This window comes from Cuculus canorus, chromosome 8, assembly GCF_017976375.1.
Source record: "Cuculus canorus isolate bCucCan1 chromosome 8, bCucCan1.pri, whole genome shotgun sequence".
Taxonomy (NCBI): Eukaryota; Metazoa; Chordata; class Aves; order Cuculiformes; family Cuculidae; genus Cuculus; species Cuculus canorus.
In genome coordinates, this window is record NC_071408.1 from 7,747,299 (window position 1) to 7,771,852 (window position 24,554).

Sequence of the window (24,554 nt, forward strand, 5' to 3'; positions counted from 1 at the left end):
TCGTCATACTTTGTCAAAGTTCTTAAAAGCGCTTTACAATTTCTCCCTTTTCCTACAGCATCTAAACTTCTATTGAAAAATATTTTTTTCAATGTGGATACTGTGGCAAAAATAATGGTATATTAAGTCTGCTGGATATCATTCTATAAGAGAGACAGAAACCACTTCAAAACAGGATTAAGATGTGTTCCCTTCTCTGAGAGAAGGGTCTCCAAACTCTAAGTGAAAAATCTCAATTGATTCTGAGAAGATTGTCTTCAAACTATTTTTTTTTAAGACAGTAAATAAATAAAAACCCGTAAATTAGTGGTGGAAAGAAATCAGCTAAGTGACATTTCCCAGCTACACAGAAATTACTGAGGATGAGTAGAATATTGATCAGTTTTATTCTTTATGAACATTCTGCTATCCCAATCTAAACGAAAAGAATCTGTTTCACAATGAGTTGAAATGAATCAAAACTTACACATGGGTTGATATATGGTTCAAATTATTAGATGCAATAATAAGAGTGCAAAATTAGTGATGCCACACATTTAAAAGGTAGCTTAGGCTATGCAGAACACCTGCAGAATTTTTATCAGTAATATTCTTATTATGAGGGGCAACTGTATGAGTGAACTACAGCTCTACAAAGGGAACACAGCTGCACTGGGTTTGCAGAGCAAGCTTTTGGTTGCAATAGGGGCTACAAGGGTGACGTCAGAAGCTTCCCGGATGTCTAATAGTGTCAGTGCCAGTCAGCTCCAAGAGAGACCCATCACTGAGCAAAGATGAGCCACCAGTGAGAACTGTAGCACCTCTACGATAATGTATTTAAGAAGGGGAAAAGACTGCTGCACAACAGCAATCGGAAGAGAAGGGTGAGTATATGGGAGACAAAAAACTCTACAGACACCAAGGTCAGTGAAGAACTGGTGGTGGAAGGTGCTTCAGTCACTGGAGCAGAGGTTCCCCTGCAGGCCATGGTGAAGTCCATGGTGCAGAAAGCTGTTCCCCTGCAGCCCATGATGGTCCATGGCTGAGAAGATATCCACCTGCATCTCATGGAGTACCCCACGCCAGAGCAAGTGGATGCACCTGAAGGAGGCTGTGGCCCTGTGGGAAGCCCATGCTGGAGCAGGCTCCTGGCAGGACCTATCACCCCACAGAGAGGAGCCCAGACTGGAGATGATTTTCGGGCAGAATTTGTCATCCAATGGGGGACCCATGCTGGTGAAGTGCATTCTCGAAGGAAGTACCCCATGGAAAGGACCTATGCTGGTCAGTCTGTGAAAAACTGCAAACTGTGGGAAGGAACCATGCTGGAAGAGTTCATGGAGAACTGTCTCCCATGGGTGAGACCCCATGATGGAGCAGGGGAGAGCATGAGGAGAAAAGAGCAGCAGAAACAACATATGATGAACTGACCACAGCCTCCATTCCCTGTCCCCCTGTGCCACCTGGGGAGAGGAGACAGAGAATTCAGGAGTAAAGTAGAGTCCAGGAAGAGGGGAGAGGTGGAGGAAAGATGTTTTAAGATTTTTTTTCTCATTATCCTACTCTGATTTGATTGGTAGTATATTAAATTAACTGCCCCAAGTCGAGTTTGCTTTGCCCCGACAGTAACTAGTGAGTGATCACTCTGTCCTTAAGTTAATCCATGAGCCTTTCACCTTGTTTTTTCTCTCCCTGTTCCTTTGAGGAGGGGGAATGATAAAGCAGCTTGGTGGGCACCTGGTGTCAATCCAAAGTCAACCCACAACAACAGCATGAGTCCACTATCCACTATACATAGATCTTTCCACTATGAAAAACCTCTTTCATGTCAACAATAACTTGTTGTTATAAGTGGCGAGTATTGAGCAACAAGTAAATCTCATAGCTTCTGACAGCAAAAGGCTTCATGTATTTACACCCTTCATATTCCTTGAATGTTTAGAAGTATGGATAATTAGTATAAAATAAATATTTATTACTTTGAATGACATGTATCTGCTCGTTGTTTTACAGACTGATTTGAAAACATCACAGTGCGTAACGAAGAAAAAAGGTTACTATATAATATTGTTCATATTTCCGTACGATTGTTACATTTACTTACAATTGGTCCAGGTGGGCCTTGTGGGCCTTCCCCTCCTTTCAGACCAGCTGGACCCTAAGAAAATGAAAAAAAAATCAACTTATCTCTTACACTGGCAAGTTCAAATGTTTTTTTTCCCAAAACACGTAATAGAAAGAATGCAAAAATTCAAAGACAAAAAAAACCAAATTAATTCCTTTTTGCTTATATAGCCAATGATATTTAACAATGTTGGATTCTTGATGTCTGTTCTCTTATTGCACTTGGTTTTAAGCATAATAGAAGTTTCCATGAAATAAAACAGTTAATCCATTGTTTCTTGTATTTAGAAAGGTGAATTTTTCTAGGTATTTTATTCATGATGTTTTATATCATACCTGACCACCTGGTAGGCCTCTCTCTCCAGGGAAACCACGAAGACCTGCTGGTCCATCCTTCCCAGGAATGCCTTGAGGGCCTGGATCACCCTTGAAGACATTTTACATTTTGATTAAAAACTCAAATGTTTAAAATGCTCATGATAGTCATTACATGAGTAATAAAAATTAAATATCAGATCCTAGTTACAGTAAAGTCCCCACCTATTCAGCCATTCTTTTAAGATTTTCAGTACAACATGGTTACATTTTTAAGAAGCTTTGACAAAATATGGTGTTAGTTATAAAATATAAATAGTGAAAAAAAAGCAAGCCATTGTTTAAAGTTACATTCATTGTAAATTTACAATGCCCATTTAAAATGGAAGACTGAATAGAATTAAACAATAACTAGGTAAGTAATATTTTTCTTGTGCCTCAACGGTGGCCAAAAAGTATGCAAAGAGTTAAATTCGATACATGAAATTCTGCCTTCCAGCCAGTACTACACATCCTACTTCAAATGCCAACATATAATTTTTCACATTGGTGTGAACACGACATTACTACATATTTCCACAGTGAATGTGTGGTATATGTACACTGTTTCTTATTTTTTTGTTACAAAAATACTAATTATTGGCTGAAAAGAATTCTCATTATTTCAATGGAAGCAGACACAGCACTAAACCTGGAATATTCCTGTCTTCAAAATCCTTCTGGGTGAAACATAGCAATCATGATTTTGTTTTGAATGTTCTGATTTTATTCTGCATGTTCTGCAAAATGATGTGAAGTGTGAGACTGTCAGCAGTTTATCAGTCCCTTCCAATCTGTCCCGCATAGGCTTATCATACCTTAGCGCCTTCTTTTCCTGCAGCACCTGGGAGGCCTTGTTCACCTGGTGGTCCAGGTGGACCTGGATGACCTCTTTCACCAATTGGACCAGTTTCACCAGTAGGACCCTAAGCACAAAAGTAAAAATTCATTTACCTCAAGGTATTCAATGTCTTAGGATGGCGGGAAGTGGGGAGGACCAGATTCATAATATTGAGCTGTTGTGAGTATCTGTTGCAGAACAATATTACCATTGGCCAGCACACATTCCTTACCTTCCCTCCAGGCAGAGCTGACTTACAAAATATCTTTGTCCTATAAAATAAATCTTGCACTGCATTCTGCCTGCAGACACGTCTGTACAGCTTCCAAACAGTGATATCCTGACCTTGCTCCTTAACCAATAAAGCTTTAAAACACAGTGATATCTACGTATGAGACGAGGTTACAAAAAGGACGAAGAAGGGAAAGCCATGCTTATCAGAGAAACACTCTCTGTACTGTTGTTTCTCTGAATAATATGAATTGGAAGGTAGGAAAGTGGAAGCATCTCTTCAGATCACTAGCAGAAAATTTGCACTGAGGAAATTGCGTAAAAAATCTCATGCAATCCAAATGCTTGATTTTTTTCCAAGTAAGTAAGATTAGGTCAAATAATATTTTGATAGTGAATCTCTCCTCAATGTAAAAGTAACTGAAATTTGGCCTTTGACAAGAAAGTCACATATTGCATTGTTTTTTCTAAACTACTCAGTGGTAGAGAACTGTGTCTTCCTAGCTTCTGCAAACCACCAACTTCGTAATCACATGAAGATAACACAAATGGAAAGGTAAACACAACATTTGCATATTTTGTGGAATGATGATTGCTAAGTACCCTTTTCTAAAACTGTTATATGTAATTTGTCACAAAAGTTAATATAACCATCAATATAGTCCCTTTAATACAACAAATATAACTGCCTTAGCCATAGTACAACCATTAAGCATTGGTCTTACGAAGTTAGCTATAAAATTAAATTATGTACCTGAGGGCCAACAACACCACCAGGACCAGGAGGACCAGTTTTTCCTTGAAAACCCTGTGAAATAATTGTAGAATGCTATGTTACCCGGGACAATATATAGAAGAGCAAAATTCATATCTGTGCTGAAGATAGGAGAAATTCCATGTCACACATTCATTCTCTTCAGGAAATAAAAATTAGAAATTCCTTTTTCCTGCATATACATAGAAATGAAATACTGATTAATTGTTCTTATCTCTATCAGTTTCAATCTCTCTGAGGTGGTACAACTGTAAAAATTCCAGTCAATTTTACTGATCACTTTAGGTGAACTTAATTAGGTGAGTCTGATGCAAAAGTAATGCAGCTAAAAGACAGTTGAAAATACATTTTGAAATATATACATTATGAATGATAAAGCCAAATATACAAATGCTTTTTAAAGAAAGACACAGATGGTGGATTAAGTTGGAGGGGCATTAAAGATAAAGGGGAGGTTATACAGAAAGAAAGTGAAAAGAAGTAGAGAGCTGGGGAAGATGAAGGTTATACAGAGACAGTGAAAAGACAGCATGAGTGCCAAAAAAAGAATGAAGTTAATGAGAAATTGATATAGTGAAAACAACTGGGAAGCAAAGAACAGAAAGGAAATGTTTTGGGGACATTTTTTTCAGAACACTGGCAAACTTTACAGCTTTTTCATTTCCTAATCAGCAGCTACAGACTTCCATCCAAAATTAGTCAATAAGCTGAATGACAACCTCACTTAACAGTTGCATGTTTAATGCATCTTTGAAACATGCTAAATTATTTCTTTCAAATGTTGGAATTGTGTTGCTGCATGAAGTCAAGAGAGTGCATGCACTGCTGCATCCTATCCAGGGTTCCACACGGCACCCTGTCTAACAGCCTGTATCTGCCTCCTGCTCTGATCACCTGTGTAAAAACAAAGGTGTCATCATGGCCCATATTTCTTATAAGTTTTGGGTCCTCCTCAGCATTCCTCTGGGCACAGTCTCACAGACAGTTGACCCATTCCATCAGATCCAGTTTAAGCTTTTTCCAGCTCCCTTAATCTGATTCTCTCCTTGTTGCCAGCCAGATGGTTCAGTTGAGCCCATAAGTTTAGACACTCTCTCAGATCTCTGAAATGATCCAGATCGAAAACAAATACAAAAGTACCCTTTTGCTCTAATGACTGAAAATCAGAAGTGCTACAGATGGTCTAATTCACGTGTCCCTCCCTTTACACAGTCAAAGTGCTTCTGAAGCCTATTGTAAGGGAAGACAAAGGAATGTTGCTCCTGAAAGCACCTCGAGAAGATCTGCTCTTCTTAGGTTTGCAGAATGCACTGATACTTTCCAGTATATTCAATTGTTCTTGATGCTAATGATGGTTTTACTGCTCTGGTTTCTCTCTTATGTCACTAGCTTATCTATTCCTACAAATTCAGATTTGTAAAAGAAGTAATAAGCAAAGGGGATTTCTTCAGCAAATACTCAAGATGACCTGAATATATCTCATGTTTAGCGCAAAACCATTTACACTAATGTCTCACACATGTGTTTGTAAGGGTCTAATTTGCCTCCAGTTTTTGATTATTTTCTGTGAAAGACAATTTAATAAAACTGAGTTTATTGTAATATGAAGAAACACCTTGTTTAATTCTAATATACGAAACAGCTAGTATATTTCTATTTTATCCTTTCAAAGGCATGAAACACTAAATTTTTGTCTAGCACCAGACAATCTAACAATCTCTGCAACTGATGCCTCCTGCCAATCTGAGATTGATATTACTGAAACTGATAATTACTTCTAAGGAGTAACTAGCTTAATACTGGTTTTCAGTATCAAGTTTATTCCTACATTTACATTGCAAATTATTTACCATGATATCACTGTTCCTATCTCTAGAATTTCAGCAAACAATGGCAGTTCTTTGAAGTGCATATGGGTGACTGGAGGGAAGAAAGCTGTAGCCTTTTCTCTACTCATAGTTACCTCAGTTGCTGTCAACCTACGCTCATTATTCCAGAAGCAAGCTGTGGAGTGCAATCTGGGTATTTGGCTCTCTAATTTGTTAAGCTTGACTATGTCTCTTAGCCTGTTTCCATAATTGCTGTGATGCCCACATGACCACTGAACTTTAATGAGATATATGCCTAAATAAGAAATAGAATTCTTAAGACTGATTTGCCAGTGAGCACAATGCAAGTTTTCTGATTGATAATTTTCTTAAAAATCTGAAATTGAAATGTTCATCAAAAAAAAAAAGAAAAAATCAAGTAGTCTACTTTTCTTTTTTTAAAAATCTGTTCTTCTACTAAAACATATACTTGATATTCCATGGGAGAAAAGCATTTTTGAAATAATTCTGGCCCAAGTATACATATATACAGGGCAGAAACCAATACTAAAGAAAAGCTGCATTTGCTCCTAAGTTACTCAAGTTTTTTTGAGTCTAACCCTGTGAAACCCGAAGGAGATACAAAATCAGAGAACCATAGATTCATTACATTGAACCCAGAGGGACCTGGGTTAATTGTATCATTTTGCTGCCAGAATTTACTCATTGTGATTCTTAGGGGGAATTACATAGGGTATAGCTTCAAAATTTAAGACTTTTTTCACAGGTTAAATCATTCCTGATCCAACTCTCCAAAGGTGTTGGCTTTTGAGTTTTCTAGCTGCTTATTATTAATAAGACTTTTTATTATGCAATTATTTATTCCATGGTACTCAGTGAGAAAAGAACCATATAGTAAACGCCTGACAAATCTTCATGAAAATTGAGATCTGAATATTAATTTCTTTTACTTCTATTGACTATTTAAGCTCATTGTGATGCTACTAAGCGGGCAGACCAAAGAACAACGTCACTCTTGTAGCACAGAAACAAAATAAAATTTTCTCACACCTAATCTACCAACCATTAGAAAACTACAATTCCATAACCTCTTAGTCACAGCGTCTTTCCCTTTTCTCCACTGTCTCTGTTTCTTCAGTCTTGATCACACATACACGGCCTTTGGAGGTTTACAACACTAACAGAGTAGAGTACATTTACTTACTGTCTCCCCCCGCTGTCCTGGGTGCCCAGGCAAACCATCTTTTCCAGGTGGCCCCTGAAATTGTAAAGTACATAAATCAAAGCATTTCTTAGCCATGCTTAATTCTGAAAAAGAAAGCCTGCAATAAGATGTAAGAATCAATGACCTCTTTGCTTTTTCTAGACTAGTCTTTAGTACAGCTTAACTGTTCCTATTCCAGCTAGCTCCGATTTTAATAATACATTTTCCTTGTGTCCTCCCTGATGTGTGCTTGGAGGGTGAGTGTTAGGCTGTCAAACGCACTCACGTTCAAAATGGATTTCTGTAAATTCAGAAATCATGGAAAGGCATTATATTTCCCTTCCCTTTTTCTTTGCTTAATTGACTCAGTTAACACAAAACTAAGCGCATCAGGAGTAACTGATGACATTTCAGTTTTTGGAATTGGAAATAAAAATAACAAAAGCATGGTGAAAAAAGTCATAGCTGGTTTGACTCTTTTGTATGTACTCCATGTGAGCAGAAACACACTGGAAGAACAGTATAAGTAGCTTCGGCTGTAGCTCACATGTATTACTTTCATACGCTTCTGCTATTAATGAATGTCTTCTCCCTCTTCAATAAATCAATTCTTAAAAGAAAATATACACCAGCAAAATAATATTTTGCCTAATTACAGTCTATCATCTGCCCATTGGTGTCAATGTAATATAAGATTTGCATTTTGTACGTTATGCTGAATATCATGTAAGTTGCACCAATGATCATTCTGATTATGTGAGTTCTTGTCTTAGCCTTAAAGCTCAATAAGCATATTTATAATCTATGCATAAACTAGCCCTTAAATAAATCTCCAAATACTAGTTTCAGAACCATTGTATGAAGAAGAACATTACTGTTGTCGCACATACTTAATTTAAAAGATACTTACTGGAGGTCCCTTTGGTCCAGGGAATCCAACAGGCCCCTGAGGCCCTTGTGGTCCCTAGCATAAAGGAAACAAAACACTTAGAAGTTTTACACTAGCTGCCATGACACTGGATTGAGAATTCTGCTTCAATTATAAAATACATGAACCTCAATTATAAATTAAATGAACTCTATAGATAAGGTCTTATTTGAAGTACAAAGCCTCAGCTCCACTGCCATATATATTGGTAGCAACAATCCACAGGCAAAGGAACGGAAGGGGATTTCCTGAAGAAATACTGCCTGTGTAAGAATGCAGTAAGAAAAGAGAAAAACTACTCATATAAAATATGTCTGTGTCTGACCCTTGAAACAGTGCATAGTAAAGTAGGAATCAGCTGTGAGTAAGAAACATAGTTTTCTGTGTTGCATAAAACATGGGAATTAATTAATAGTCTGGTGGTCTTTTTAATTTTCAGTTCAACATTCACCTTTGGCAATTCTTCCTACTCCACTTACGATGTGTGGGCTTGCTAGTACATTAGCTGTCAAAATACGTTAGAAATGTTGGCTTGCATTTTGATGCAAAAGACTTGAGGCAGGAGGCCACCTCTCCCAAATTGCGCTACCCTTTTGCTTCTGAGCTAAAGTACCAACCGTTTCTGAGTTCCACAAGCCTCACTCATTCCACTCCCAGGCTCACTTTCAGAGCATGGCTGACTCCCGCAGCAGGCAAAGCAGTATGTGAATATTGCTGCCAGAGAGGATCCTTTGTGCCCAGCCCGGGAGAATTTACCCGTAAGTGAACCTTATTCCAGGGTAGACCCTGATTATATTATAATACTAAATCTGAGCCAACTAAGAAGCGCCACGCAAAGGAAATCTTTGTGATCTTACTGCACTATCCATAATTTTTATTTTCTCTTCCAAAACAGGTGTAATGTTGTTTCTGAAAACTCTGTAACCCAAAAAAGTGTTCCATAAACCAGTTTGGTTTTCTTCATTCTGCTGTCTCTGAACAAATGACTTTTCCTCATTTGCTTGTGAGTAAAACATAAAGCAGAAAGTTTAAAAAAAAAGGAAGGGTTTTATAGAGTAAAACTATTAAAATTGACTCAGCTACTGCACAAAAATATATGAAAGAAATTGGTCCCTCTCAGGAACTGGGTTATAGAAGCACAAATCAAAGTTTTACTGTTAGTTGCACCTTCTTTTCCATAAATTCCCACTGTACTTTGATCCTCACATTTTGAGGCTTTAGAAGGAAAGAAGATTTGCATTTTTGTTTTTAATTCACACTATTGCTTGCAGACTTCAAACCACTAGATTGATGGATTATGTGAAAAAAAAAGCACTAGAATACTCCAGCATGTTATCAAAATCATGTTTTCTCTTTTTTTGTCAATAAATTTCATTTTAACAGTAGCTACACAGGAAGGATTATTTTATGTTTACATGTCTGGTACCTGAAACAGTCTCATTGAGGTAGAAATGACAGTTTTATTTTCTGGCTGACATTCACCCCTATTGGGAAGCAAATAGGAACCTCACACTTATATTACACAAGTGATATGAGATGTGGTATTCTGCGATTCTTCATCTCTTCGCTTTAATCAGTTTCTCTACAGGGATGCCTTCATCTTGGATTGAACTGCTCATTGTTTTCAGTCTCCCCACAGCTTATCTTCTACATAACCTCTTGGAGCTGTCAGCAAATCCCTCCTTCACAAGGCTGTTATTTACCTTGTGGTAGTCTGTGTCTGATATTCCTCCTAAGTGTAAAACAACCTACAGTTCCTTTACTGAACTGTGCATAGTTCTCTATAACCAGCATTCCAGTTATTTCATTCTGCTATTGAATCTCAGCTTCCTGCCTCTGTCTTTCTCTCTCACTTGCCACATCACTCCTGTTTCGCTCGAACTTTCCACTTACACCCACTGTCTATTTTCTACTTGGTATATTAACTTGTGCTTGATATAGAGCTAATTTCAGTTTCTTACTGCGGCATCCCTTGGTGTGTTGCTTTAATGGCTTTCAGTCAAAAGGAAAGGAATCCTTTTCTTAAGCAAGAAAAATGTAACATTAGATATGCAGGCATGTGCATTCCTTTAAATGTATATAGCAGACGTTTAGTAATACTCTATTTGCAACCGTGAAGAAAAAATGAAATAACATTAACCTTAATTGCTTTCTGCAGACACATAAACTGAAAATTTGAGACTTCTAGAAAATATTCATGCCGTGTTCTTAATATTAGTTTTATGGATATCCTTTTCTCCACCAATTACCTCAATGAAACCACGTAGTCTGATCCTTTTTCCTTTTTCAGTTTGCTTAGTCATGCTAGCAAAAACAGTTCGCTGTTGTTCTGTCAGTATTGTCACACCAAGCATGTATGTATTCAGCCAGAAAATAGTGTAACAAAGTCACATTATGGAACAAGGGAAAACGCATAAGGAACTCCTTTCTGAAGAGCAATACTTCTGGAGATCACTTGGACTTGGGATGGGTACTGGGAAAGGATTTATAGATTTTCTATGTGAAAGAGATTAGCAGTTTAATGAAATATGATTAAGAAAGAAAGTTTGGGTTTAGGCTTTACAAAAATACTTTATCAGAGAGTATGTCCACGTGTCCACAATTTGAGTTGGTTTTCATGTGCTGCTATTACAAATCTGATTTATTAGTATTGTTTTTCTGTATACTGCTGTGTAATGGGCTGACTGTATATTGAATTTGTGCATTGATTGGTAATATAATAGCCAGCAGAAAAAATTATTTTAGCAAGCACAATAGGATTTCTCAAGCATGCTGAAAGAAGTTTGAAGGCAATTCTTAGCTGGTCAGAAGAAAATCATCTGCTTCAACAAAGAAGCTTCTGGATGTGGCTTGAGTGATTGCAAATCCCATAAAGAAGCAGTACACTGCAGTAAATGGGGCATTCTTAAGAGCATAGGCTGTTAAGTGCAGCTGTGAGTTTTATGGATATATACGGACTGCATGGATAAAATACAAAGTGTGTATGTATTCTCTGTGTCCTATCTGTACAGAATTGAGCTACAGATGGAAGAAGCTCCCAGCAAACTTCAGCTGCCCCATTCATAACTTTGTGAAAAGAATCACTGGAATTGAGGATTTGTTAGTTCTGTTACTCTGTTTGAAGAAGGGCAAAGGTGTGAGAGTGAGAACTGAAAACAGAACAACCCTCCAACCCTCAAATTGTACTCTTACATAGTTTGAAAACCAGTATGTGCATAAATAGGTTTCGCATACCCTTTCACCTGGTGGGCCGGGAGGACCGTCATTGCCTGCAGTACCCTAAAAAGGAAACACAGTATTTTCAAAGATTAAACTTCTATTTTATTAAAAAGAAACAGCCTGTAGCCAATCTAAACAGTGTGCTTGACAATTACCTTTGGACCTGGTTTTCCAGTGGGACCTCTGGGACCCCTCGAGCCTCTTGGACCCTGTCAATTTAACACAGATGCACTTGATGATAATTATTGGATACTACAGCCAGATCAAAATAATTTTTCGCTGTATAGTGTGAGGCAGTTAATATAGGAAAGACACTAAATTGCAAACCAAAATTACGCACTGTTGGTCCTCGCTGTCCTCTGGGGCCTGGTTTGCCATGTAATCCCTGCAGAGAAAAGTCCACAGAAATCATCTTAGCAGACAATGTATTTGAGAGAGACTTTTTTTTTCACTGAAGTGGGGCTAGAGTGCATCTCCTTTAGGTTTAGAAGTTATTTTATCTTTAAGCACCTGCTTTGCATTTCAATTTACAGAATCAAGGCCTTTAATAAAATTGATTGTCTTTCAGAGTTCACATGGACTTGTAGATAAGTGCACTAAGTTTGCCTCAGAGTCAGATTCTGTCATAGTGATTAGAACAATTTAAACTAGGTTGAAATAGTAGTGAAGATGGCACACAGGAAGAAAAGTCGACTTAGCACCATTTGCAATATAATAATAGCCTTGAAGACAAAGTTGCCAGGTTCTCACGGAAAGCTCCACAGGTTAACAGAGAAAAGAAATGGCAAATCTCTATTTTTATTTTTTTTTAATATCAGAAAGGGACTGTTACACCTACCAGGATTCTGCACACTTGCACAGAGATACAGAACTTGACAGAATAATTTTTTGCTTCAATATATCCCCTAATCATACTCAACAGATTTCTTTTCTTAGGCTCAGCATTATTATTCCTCTGCATTTTATTGCAAAGAAGCTTAAAATTCAAGGGAGTGTTCTTCAGGTAGAAAAAGGAACCTGATGACTAGTATTTTCTTATCTCTGAGGTAAACGTAACATAAACAGAAAATCAGCAGAGATGCTTTAGCATCAAGCTGGCTTTTCTTGGAAACCAAATCAAATGCACACACCTATTTGCTTATAGGGTTTTCTTTTATATTGATTTTATTTTATTTATCAAAATAAAAATTATGTGTTGTCCTTAAAATACTACACAGCTTGTGAACTTCTTTGCGGCCAACAACCATCTTTCTTAATACCGGTATGCGTGGTAGCATAAAACAAAAATAATGCCTGATTCACATTACAAAACTAGCAGTTATTGTCTCATTGACGATCAGCATAATATGTAAGTATACATGCAGTTCAAAGGCATTAATTGCATGGTTAGCACTGTAGCTGAATTCAAAACTTTATGAAGGCCTGATAATTGATCAATATAATTAGGGTTTCATAATTTTAAGTTTGTTCTTTGATGTTATTGTTTTGCTTGGTTTTTAAATCTAATATCTTTTATAGCAGTCATGTCTCATTTTTCCCAAGGATGGACTGAACACTGTTTTTTACTTATATCTGTCCATAACAATGGATCCTCGTCTTAACTAAAATGACACAAGAACAATTCAAACAATACACCAAATGCAATCAGATTTAATATATTTCATCTTAAAATCATGACTATCTGCTTGTTTAAAAGCAAATAAAAGTGGATTCTTAAGAATAATTATATACATTCCTTCAGTCTGACTTTGAGTTGCTATTGCCTATGAATTCTGACTCATCCCCTTAATTTCATCATCTGTCTAACAACGTTCTGCTATTTTCAATTGTGCTTTAGAGACAATAGCTCAGTGACTTTCTTTCTAACCTATACTTCATTTTTACAGTTTGAAGAATATGCATAACAGATTTTCCCCCACCTGCTTCAAGTAAAGAAAGCAGCAAAAGCTGTCAATTTACTTCTGTGTTTTAATATATGTAATAGTACATATTATTCATCTTGTCTGGTATATTTTCCATTTTTGAAACTATAAAATCTATAAAAAAGCTTCTGGCAAATCAGAGTAATTATGAAATACAAGTTGAATTTCCTTGAAGGTAAATTGCGAGGTAGCAGGATAATTCATGGGATAGAGGAGAAGAACAGTCCTTGCCTACTCACTCAACTATACTATCAAAATCAATGCTCGGCAAAAGTGATTTATCTTCTCTATTTCAAATATATAATTATCATAGCATATGCAGTGAGAAAGTGTCTGAGTCCTTCTATATTTAGATTAATACCTTAAAGAATGAGAACAAGTGTCTCAGTATGTCCTATTTTACATGAATGTAGAGGTTCATCTTAGGTGTTAAAAAGCCTGTTTTTATAATTCTTTAGATAGCAGCTTGTATCCCTAGGTTTCATTGACTTCCCATAGCACTGAGTTCCAGAAGTTAATTAAGTGTTATGCATGCATGAATTATCATACCCTTGCACCTTTCTCTCCATTGGCACCTGGGAATCCTGGGAAACCAGTTGAGCCCTATGTAAGAAATCAACGCAAATATCAGACAATATCTATAGCAAAACAGCAGTACAGTCAACATTTAATTTATAAGTCAAGCACATCTCCAAAATCATGTACATTGTACACATCAAACTTGCAGGTGTGATGATGCTAATGAATACTTGTAAATTAACTTACCCTAATGCCTCAAGTCCTGAAGGCATTAAAAAGAATCAATGTATAGAATGGATGTTATTTGTCATCTTATTAGACAATAAAGCATTCATTAATTCTGCACCATTTTTAAAAGTAGGAAAGAAATTATCAGTAACAACCTATTAGAAATAACTGTATCGTAAGGAAAAGGAACAAGCTAGGCCTTGTTGCCTTACCGTATAACAATTCTTTTAGAAAATAATTACATTTAAAATAATTGTAAGATGTTGCTACATTTGAACAGTGGTCCTCTATTCCGTTTACTGAGCTGTAAATACTTCAGGTGCTTTATTCACCGTAAGCTAATGACTGGCCAGTTTCATTTAACTGATGGATGCAATTCACACATGTGCTTACATGCTCACCTCATAAGAAAAAAATTATGGGGAGATTATCTGACTTGAAACTGCTTCCAGGCAATATTCCTTCTTCTTTTTTCATCTCTTTTCCTTTCGCTAACTGCCCAGTCTAACCTAAACAGTACTATTTTCTTCTTTATTGCTGTTATACAGGGCCAGAGAGATGGCAGGCTTCTTACCTAGGTGTTAATATGTCATAAGTGACAGGACCTGGTCAACAGACCTAAAAATTATATGGATGACCCATGGATGATTCGTACTGCATTGCTATGTGTATTGTTCAATCTGTAACTCTTCACACTGCTATCGGACTGTGGATCTGGATGATGATAAAGCAATTGGTGATGCATCTTTCTTAATCACTGTACTTATTCTCTTAGAGTAATGATTAGACACATTGCCTTTACAAGCTGTTACTATTAACTTGCGGTTGATCACTACTAATAATTTGTTTTCTTTCTTGCTCTAATAACTTGATTTCACTGAGTATTTGAGAATCTGGGCCTTTCTGATGATTTTTTGCTAAAGGCTCCTTGGTTTTACAGAGTATTTTAGAATTTGGGCTTTTATGATGATTTTTGCTAAAGGCCTCCGTTTGTGGTAAAACAGGGTCAAAGAGGTGATAGACTTGATAAAATGTGCTTTTAAGAGACTGGAGATGAAAAAAAAATGGCTCTGATAATGCATCCATATCTGTGCAGCTTGCTTTTAGTATTTTAGTGACAAATAAAATGCATTTAACAAAAACTTGAAATAGAATTTCTTGGTGGCTTCCTTTGAAACATCAGGAAGTAATTTTTTCCTTATTTCTCTTTTTCTTAATTATGTTTTCCCTTTAATGAATCTCGTTTCACACAATCATTCCAATTATGTGTTAGTGACTTAGGCGCAGTACAATTCTGGAACAGGACTTCCAATATGCTTTACACAGCTAACGTGTTTTTCTGTTGCTTCTTTTTTTTCTCTCTCTCTTACATGAATTTGAACTAGACTGTGAATAAGTTTCAAAACAATCTCTAGTCAGTTGATGTACTGTAGCTGTCATTACTCTTTTTTGGAAGTTTAAGCAATGAATTAGAAGTGCAAACTGTGAATGCAGCTTGAGATGTATTTTCACTTCTAATGTGATAAAAATCTAATAATGAAATCCTTGATCAAGTCTTTGCTTAAAAAAGAATCAATCAACTTGCATTTGAAATGTCACACCGTTTTTGTTCTTAGAACTGAATAATGTAAAACCTCTTTGATCTTAGACTTTCCAAATGACAGTTCTACAGAGGAACAAAGAGAGACTGAAAACTCAGACATTTGAGTCAAGAAACAGAAGCAAAACCCCGCATTTCTCAAGGTGAGTAGTTTCCATGAATACTTTCCATAGACGGTTTTGATAGTTTTCACTAACACGGTGTTCAACGAATAAGCATTCTTCAGATGATTCATTCACTTGACTGAAAAGAGCCAGAGTATAGGCCAGAGTAAGAAAAATGCCTCGCTTAGCCAGCCTGGATGTTGTATTTATTCCAATGAAGCATAGCTTCAAATTTAAAATAAAACTAGATCCCGAAGTAGAGCAAAGTTAACTATTTTACTGCAAGTTGATTGTTACATTGTGAAGATGTAAGGGATTCTTTTATTTGTGATACTTCCCTAGGTGAGTCATTTCTGAGACAGTCTGGAGATGCAAGGTTTCCCTCATGGCCTCCTCTACACTGGGAAATGTCAGTATAATTATGTTTTTATTATGTTTTTTCTTTCCTGCTAATCTCAGAAAAGAGAGCTTGAGATTAATTTAGCATGCCTACTTCCTAAAGCTATGTTAGGATGACCTTCTTAAAAATATGTTTCGTAACAATGTTTTAAAAGTATAAGCCTTCACTTAAACCAGAAACCACCTATACAGTTTTCTATTGCAATCAGAATATAACAGAAAGCTGAAGGATAGATATAGGCACATGAATCAACTAAGGGCTGGGATTTGTCATGTTTGTCTTAACAGAAGCAGAAGGAAAACGCGATGAAAATTGTATATTATATGTTTCAAAGAAATACGGCTTATTCTATGGAAGAAGCAGTATGCAGTGCTACAGACAAGAAGTCTGGCTAGAAAGCTGCCTGGAGGAGAAGGACTTGGGGGTGTTGATTGACAGCTGACTGAACGTGAGCCAGCAATGCGCCCAGGTGGCCAAGAAGGCCAATGGCATCTTGGCTTGTATCAGAAACGGTGTGACCAGCAGGTCCAGGGAGGTTATTCTCCCTCTGTACTCAGCACTGGTAAGACCGCACTTTGAATACTGTGTTCAGTTCTGGGCCCCTCACCACAAGAAGGATATTGAGGCTCTGGAGCGTGTCCAGAGAAGAGCAATGAAGCTGGTGAGGGGGCTGGAGAACAAGTTTTATGAGGAGTGGCTTGGAGAACTGGGGTTGTTTAGCCTGGAGAAGAGGAGGCTGAGGGGAGACCTTATTACTCTTTACAACTACCTGAAAGGAGGTTGTGGATAGGAGGGCACTGGCCTCTTCTCCCAAGTGACAGAGGACAAAACAAGGGGGAATGGCCTCAAGCTCCACCAGGGGAGGTTCAGGCTGGACATCAGGATAAAATTTTTCACAGAAAGGGTCACTGGGGACTGGAACAGGCTGCCCAGGGAGGGGGTGGAGTCACCTTCCCTGGAGGTGTTTAAGGAACGGGTGGACGAGGTGCTGAGTGGTATGGTTTAGGAAATGTTAGGAATGGTTGGACTCGATGACCCAGTGGATCCCTTCCAACCTAGTCATTCTATGATTCTATGATTCTAAATGCAATCCTTGTACCACACAAAAAATTCCCATCACTATCAACATCCATTTAGTGGTCAATCTCTTCCAAGCATAGCAGCAGTTTCTTGGTTTTCAAATTGCTTAATGCGTGCCAGTCTGACGGTCCACAGAAAGACAACTCATGAGAGGATGGAAAAGGTATGAAGGCAGTATAGTTAAGAAGAGGAAATATAGTGTTTCTTGAAAAGCCTATCTTAGGGAGCTAACATTTTAAAAGATTTTACTTCAGAACATGATTGTCAAGAAACAAAATGTGAAAAGTAGCTCTTGCTTTGATGCCCACACTCTGCTTCCCCAAAACCACAAATAAAATAACTGTCATTGTGACTACTGTCAAAGCACAGGATATACAGATCATTTACAGCTCACCTTTGGACCTTGTCTTCCTGGATACCCTGGCAATCCGGGTACACCAAGCTTACCCTGCAATTAAAAGGCACTGTTAATTTTTACTTTATTCACCCTTACTGGGTCTGCAAAGTTCTATAGAAACTTTTTTTCCCACAACTTAGAGTGATGATACTTCACAGAATATAATAACTCAATTACATCCATTTTTCTTCTTTACTATTAATCACCACAGGGCTTAGTTCCCCAAACTTACATAAAAATCCCACTTCAGTGAAGGAGTTCAGCAAATCCAATATTTCAGTGTCTTCATTTTTTTTTTCCCCCCATGAAGTGCTGTGTAATGTTGTGGGGCTGAGGCCATTAAACTACTAATATTATTTAAGAAATCAGGGTGTTGATAGGTTTAAGTGACCATGAATAATTTTTAATTTATATTGTGTGATGGCTGCTTTGTTTTCCACAGACTTTTCATCAATAGGCATTTGAAGAACTAACTTTTTTCTTGAACTGTTTGAGACTATGATAAATCACACCCCACTGACTATCCGCTGACAATAGACTTGTCAACAATATTACCATCCTGCTATGTTCAGAAAGGACAACAGGATGAGCAGTCTGATCATTAAGCATTCGTAGAAATGAAATACAATACCCTACACGACTGAGTTGTCTCTTCAGACCTCTAGAGGATGAGTGATGGTTTGCCACTTTCAAACGCAAGGGAAAGCAATTTCAGTCTTTGAAAGATGAGAACTCTGGGGAAAAATTTACCTATTTGCCTATTCTAAATACAGTCCATGTTCCAGGCTATCACATTTCAGAGAGGATTTCAATAGAAAAGATATGACTATTTAATATAATATGGTACTCTGCAGTAACCATAGGTAATGAAAAACAGCAATAGGAGACATCTATGGGAAAGGAAATTTGCCAAAATAAACATGTCTATTCTTAAAAGATGCAGCACATGAATAAAGATGTGGTGTATTATCATATTAATGCAAGTGCATGTGTCTGACTGAGACATTATTAAAGAAGAATTCTCCGACTTATGAAAATAATTATGCTGCCAGTTATTACGCGCCACATTGAAACAAGCTGCATGCATTACAATGATTGAAATGTTTTGCAGCATGACAGTGCATCAGACTACTGCCAAATTCAGTGAAAGTTCTGTCCTTGATTTTATAATTAAGCAAGCTCTGTTGCCTAGGTTTTGAGTGCGGATATGGATGTTTTTTTTTTTTTATTATAAGCTCTTTTCTGATATGTTCCTCCTTTCTTTTGGCACCATACTTGGCATTTCCTTTACTAAGTAAATGCAGCCCTAGATGTACTTGGGAAAGAGCTTTCTTATCATGGGATCACTTGAACTTAAAGAATAAGAGACAACTCCAGTACTTCCATTACTATGGAAGAAGAGTACTTTTCCATTAATTAAGTCACAAGAATGACATTGATAACTGGTCTTACAGGCACTTCCCTAAAATTGTGGGATGATGTAAGAATTCACAGAGATTATTCTACTCTTCGCGCTAAAATAAATATCACACAACCAACAACACAGAATTCCTCTCTGACCACTACATTCTGGCTAAGCATCTACAAAATATCCACAGAAGATGTTTGACTTTCAAAGGTAAAGAAAAGGTAAAACTATTTGTAGAAAAGAGAAAAATTTGGATTCAAAATTCCAAGCCCAGCTAACAGTGTTATGAACAGCAATGTTTTTTCCAAATATCTTCTGATGTTCAGGGCTTCAGATTCTGGACTTGCGAGACAGTAAGAGTCCAATACACGTCATAGTGAAAAAGAAATGCTTGACAATATGAGCCCATATTCACACTGAGTAATTTGAATAAGAAAAATTTAAAATAACTCAAATCCATATTTAAAATATAACAACTATAAAACAAAGTTTGTTTGTTTTGCTTTGGTTTACTTTGGTATTTTACTTAGGTAATAAAGACTTGAGAAAGACAGGGTATTTTGTAGGTGTCCTCAGTCAATAAATTATTCTGCAGATAACATGGCAACAATACAAATTTTTCTAAGATTCTTACATTTTTGTCAGGTCAGTGATGCTGAAAACAACCATTGCAATGGAACTCAGTTGTTTCTGGAGAATGCAAATATATTGCAGGTGAAAATAATATGACATTATTACGGATTGTTTTGCTGATCTTATTAAAACTGAGTACACTGGGTTTCTGGTGTGAACTCATCTTGAATTCATGTAGAACAGTTCTGAGTTTCTTTTCTTACATGTTCTTCGATTCATAGACCTAGTGAGCCAATTCAATGACTTACTAGTTGGTGAGATATCTTGCAAAATTGTAGAGAACATTAATTCATGAATAATTCCCACTAGTTAAGTACACTTTCATATAAATCTTTTTTTCTAATGAGTGAACTGAGTTTTTTGATACATACTTTTCTAAGAGTTTATGACTGACATTATGATCAAATTATAACTATGATATCTTTCTGAAGACATACTTGCAAAAAGTAGCAACTTTTGATGAAAAGAGAGCTTGTTCCCAACTTTGCTGAATACATTTTTTATTTCCTGGCAAAACTCTTGGATGGGAACCTTATTACCTTTTTAGTAGTACCATATACTTATTAAGATTTCAATGTACATTTTCAAAGACTGTATATAGATTAAAAGACAGATAGAATAACTAATCATGATGTCAGATGGAATGTTGCTGTAAAATACTAACTGTTCCTATTTCAAAGACAGTGAAACTGAGAAAGAAATGTAAAATGCACCTTCTGTCCTATTCCTTTCAGACAGAATTAACATTGAAGGCAAATATTTTCATCAGCATCTTCTCACTTCAGTGAAGTATAGTATACACATTTCTGAACCATGATTTTTTTGGATTTTATTATTTTGTCATTCTTTCCCAGTTCTACAAAATGCCACTCCTGAAATCACCTTTCTTTTACGATGCTCTCACCCAATGAAATATGGTGCTTGCACACGCATTGCTCAGCCTCCTTTCCTCCTCTATATCGATCTCAAGGTTTTTTTTGTTGAGGTCGGTATTCTACAGAGATTTGTACTTTGTGCTTGTTCTCTTCCGTATGTCATGTCACCACTGTATTTTTTGGTCATTTCTTTTAACAGTCCCTTTCACTTTTGCAAACTCTATTTCTAATTTTTATTTGGGATACGTTTTCTGTTTAAAATAATTTTCATGTCAAAATTTGTCATAACATGACTGTGAATACTAACAGACTCTCCAGCAGCACTTTTATCCTCTTCTTTACGCAACTATCTTCTTTGCCTCATATTTTCCGTAGCTGGCATGAACTGCATGTAATTTGGGATAAGAATTTAGCTGCCTTATGTGCCAATAAAGTATCTATAATGCCTTTTTGTGTACTTACAAAATAATGACCCCCAATACTTGTTCTAATGTGAGCTCCAGTAGTCTGCTGCAGTAATGTCTCATAAAAACAAAAGTTAAGTAGGTAAAGATTTTGCAGATCTGGAGGCTCGCCTTTTAGCGAAGACCATGAGGCAATGATATGTTTATTTTGACATCTTACTACTGACCTTTTCCCCAGCTGGACCAGCAGCACCTGGGTCCCCAGATGGACCTGCTCGACCTTTTGGACCTTCTGGACCATCTTCTCCTCGTGGACCTGGCTGACCAATTTCTCCCTAAAATAAATCATCTTATAAATATGGAAAAATAGGCTTTGGGCATATATTATAGAGACTACTTACAATTGCTTGAAAATATGTTTTCAGTAAATGTAAATAGAGTCATAGAATCAGAATCGCAGAATGATTTGGGTTGGAAGGGACCTTTAAAGGTCATCTAGTCCACTCCCCTTGCAGTGAGCCGGGACATCTTCAAACAGAGCAGATTGCCTTGCCTGAAGAGAGCTGCATTTGGAAACTGCATATACTTATTTTTCCTTCCCTTAATTCTTGTGAAGGCATTCTGACAGTCCACAGAAAGAAAAATGTCTGCATCTAAGTACTTATGTGGATACCATCTTAAAAGTTATTTATGAATACAGACAACAGCTACAGGCCAGGAGTCTCTTGTGAGAAGGTTTTTTTTAGAACCCCCACAACACTTCCTGTGAAAGGAAGCAAGTGCCCATTGAGCTAAATAAACAACATTTTGGCAGAGATTTGCAAGATGCTGGGTTGGAATGGAAACAGCTTTATCTTAGATAGATTAATTTTCCTCGGGCAAATACTGGAGATCTTGGAATCTGGAAAAGGACATTCCCTAGGAAGAAGCTTAGCGGAAAGGATATCCAAGACTGACATTCTCTTCCTTTTTATAACTGTGCCATTGTTGATTCAAAAACCCAAATCTCTGGCTCAAATCTGTGCATGCACAGGGAATAGAAATAACATAAGCTACTAGCTTTTGTTTTATTTGTGGCTTAATTTTATTTGTTCACTTCAGTGATACTTTGAAAGTAATAGCACTAAAACTTTGTAAGAGCAAATAGGCTAAAAATAAACGCTTACCCGGTCACCTTTAAGGCCCATGTCACCTTTAAATCCTGGAAAACCATCTTCACCCTAAAAAAGGCAGAAATGCATGTAATGGCTTTTAGTAGTAGACAGGATTTTTTTTCTCTGCAGATAAAATAAGAAAATGCACTCACTACAGATTAAAATAATTTGCATAGATTAAGTGAGAACTCCAGAAAACCTAATACGGCTATTGCTATTTTAGAGAAAGTATATCACTGTACTATACAAAATGACTTTTTAGTTTGAAGGTTCCTAATAACAGCTGTTTAAAGCTGTTTAAAATCTGTTTAAATATAGAGACAATATAATTCTTCTGTTTTATTATGAATTTTCTTGTAAAGTCCTTTCTTAATCCCTAAGCTTTTTTCAGTTATCACTCTTTTTAATAAGGTCATCCATTCAATTAACTAAAACATTGGTGGCAAATTAGTCAGTGTTATACTTTTTGACAGCAGAACTTTAATTAATTTTTCTTTTAAATTTGTTTCTTAATAGTATCATGCAAGGACTAAAAAATGGCTGGTTGTGACACCTTAATAAATAAAAAGACACATATTAACGCTCATAACTTAAAATAAGAAGTATCCATCTCTATACAGTAGTTCAATGTCCAGCAATACTCAGCCTGCCTACTCTAATTGGCATGATTGAAAGAAAGTAGAAAAACCAGTGGACATTAAGATTAAATCCATATACAGTAGCAGAACAGGTGCATATCATTGTTATTCCTAGTGAGAATTACGTATTTACTGCCTAATAAATTCTGGCGGAGAATTTACTCCAACTATTTTAACAGGTCTCCATGCTGAAGGACAAGCAGACAGTACTTAAACAAGTTTCATTTACACCTGTATGAGTTAGTACAGACACAAACAGAATCTCCAGAGCTATTCAGCGGAGCTTTTCATTACTTGCTCTACCATAAATGATCAGCTTTCGATTCCCTCTTTCTTTATCTAACTCATAGAATTACTGTTCCAATATCCAGACAACAAAGATTATTGACTGCATTTTGATCTGATGCTTAGTTACATCCTGGGAGCAAAGACCTTTGTGATGAATGAGTATATAGTAAAATATTTTCGGTTTTTTATATGCTCAAGTAATATTGCTGATTTAGAATTTAAATAATATTTGGAGTGTTAATAAAGCCAGGAAACAGTGATACTGTGCTCCATGTTACTGAAAAAAAACCCAAGAATGGCTTTCTATTTCATCCTCACTTTGAAAAAGAAGTTTGCATTTTGCAACCCCAGGCCTACAAACGCTTTATCATCTTCCTGATCAGCAACTGAGACAGATTGCAAGGCTAAAGCTATTGTGACTCTCTTCATAAGTAGTCATGCTGCGTGCAACAAAAAAACCCTAGTAAAGGTGATAGAAACAGACTTGCTAGTGCTGAATAGCTCGAAACAGGCGAGGAGACATTAAAGTTATATATTAAAAAAATAAATCAAACAAGCAAATAGTATGCGTTCATGTAAGAAAAAGATGAAGTAAACATTGTGATTAATTGAAAAACAAACTGTACTAAAAACCATTCTAGAAGTATTTTTTCCATGTTTTCCAGATGGTGAAACTAAGCTTCATATGGTCATCTTATATTGCAGAAACTCTAAGTTCAGGGTGGTCTTTCTTAAAATTTAGAAAGAGGTGAGAAAGGTAGGAATGCAGAATGCACAAAAAAAGCTTTAGTTGTAAAAGTTGCTGATTTGTGGCCATGGGTAGTAATAATTATGATAACACTTTGCAACATATCAGCAAGGAATAACTATGTGCCAACTACCAACGAAATGGCTGCCAAATGAACTGAAACTCTTCTTCAGCTTTCACAGTGAGGTTCCAGCTACTGAGATCTACAGAGGTTGATTTTATTCCATATAAGAGGAGAGACCTGAATGCTCTATTTCGTCTTCTGCTGTTAACAAAAAATAAAATAGCTAAAGGATTTTAGCCACATTCACTGGTCGGTACAGAGATGGACCTCCTCTGATGTCCCCGGGGCCATCTCAGATCTACAAAGGCTTTCCTGAATGATCAGTTTATTTATTTTGTCTCTTACAGTGCTTTCCCCCATGTGATGGCATCAGAATAATTTCAGTAAAACAGGCCTGTGTGACAGACCTTTAAAGCACCGTGAGAGCAATCTATGAAAGATCTTTGTGTGACCTTTTGAGTTATACAATAGAGTTCAGTGCCTTGCTGCAACTGTGAGACCAATTTTAGGAACACAGAAATATTGTGGAAATTATGCTGACCAGTATTCATTGATACACACATATACACACATACATTAAGTCTATTTATACATGAGTCCTATATGTA

The 24,554-nt window shown here is 36.7% G+C and overlaps 1 protein-coding gene across 5 annotated transcripts in view; it reads right to left on the reverse strand.

The window, feature by feature from the left end:
* The window catches only part of COL11A1 (collagen type XI alpha 1 chain), a 151,534-nt gene that overhangs the window by 47,093 nt on the left and 79,887 nt on the right, over window positions 1-24,554 (reverse strand). For all 5 annotated transcript variants that reach the window (XM_054073371.1, XM_054073373.1, XM_054073369.1 and 2 more), the window contains 13 exons: window positions 22,221-22,274; window positions 21,282-21,389; window positions 17,732-17,785; window positions 13,956-14,009; window positions 11,825-11,869; window positions 11,640-11,693; window positions 11,500-11,544; window positions 8,248-8,301; window positions 7,338-7,391; window positions 4,284-4,337; window positions 3,276-3,383; window positions 2,440-2,529; window positions 2,084-2,137 (listed from right to left, as the gene is read on the reverse strand). In XM_054073371.1, coding sequence (XP_053929346.1) covers window positions 2,084-2,137; window positions 2,440-2,529; window positions 3,276-3,383; window positions 4,284-4,337; window positions 7,338-7,391; window positions 8,248-8,301; window positions 11,500-11,544; window positions 11,640-11,693; window positions 11,825-11,869; window positions 13,956-14,009; window positions 17,732-17,785; window positions 21,282-21,389; window positions 22,221-22,274 — 828 coding nt within the window. The remainder of the gene's footprint in view (window positions 1-2,083; window positions 2,138-2,439; window positions 2,530-3,275; window positions 3,384-4,283; window positions 4,338-7,337; window positions 7,392-8,247; window positions 8,302-11,499; window positions 11,545-11,639; window positions 11,694-11,824; window positions 11,870-13,955; window positions 14,010-17,731; window positions 17,786-21,281; window positions 21,390-22,220; window positions 22,275-24,554) is intronic.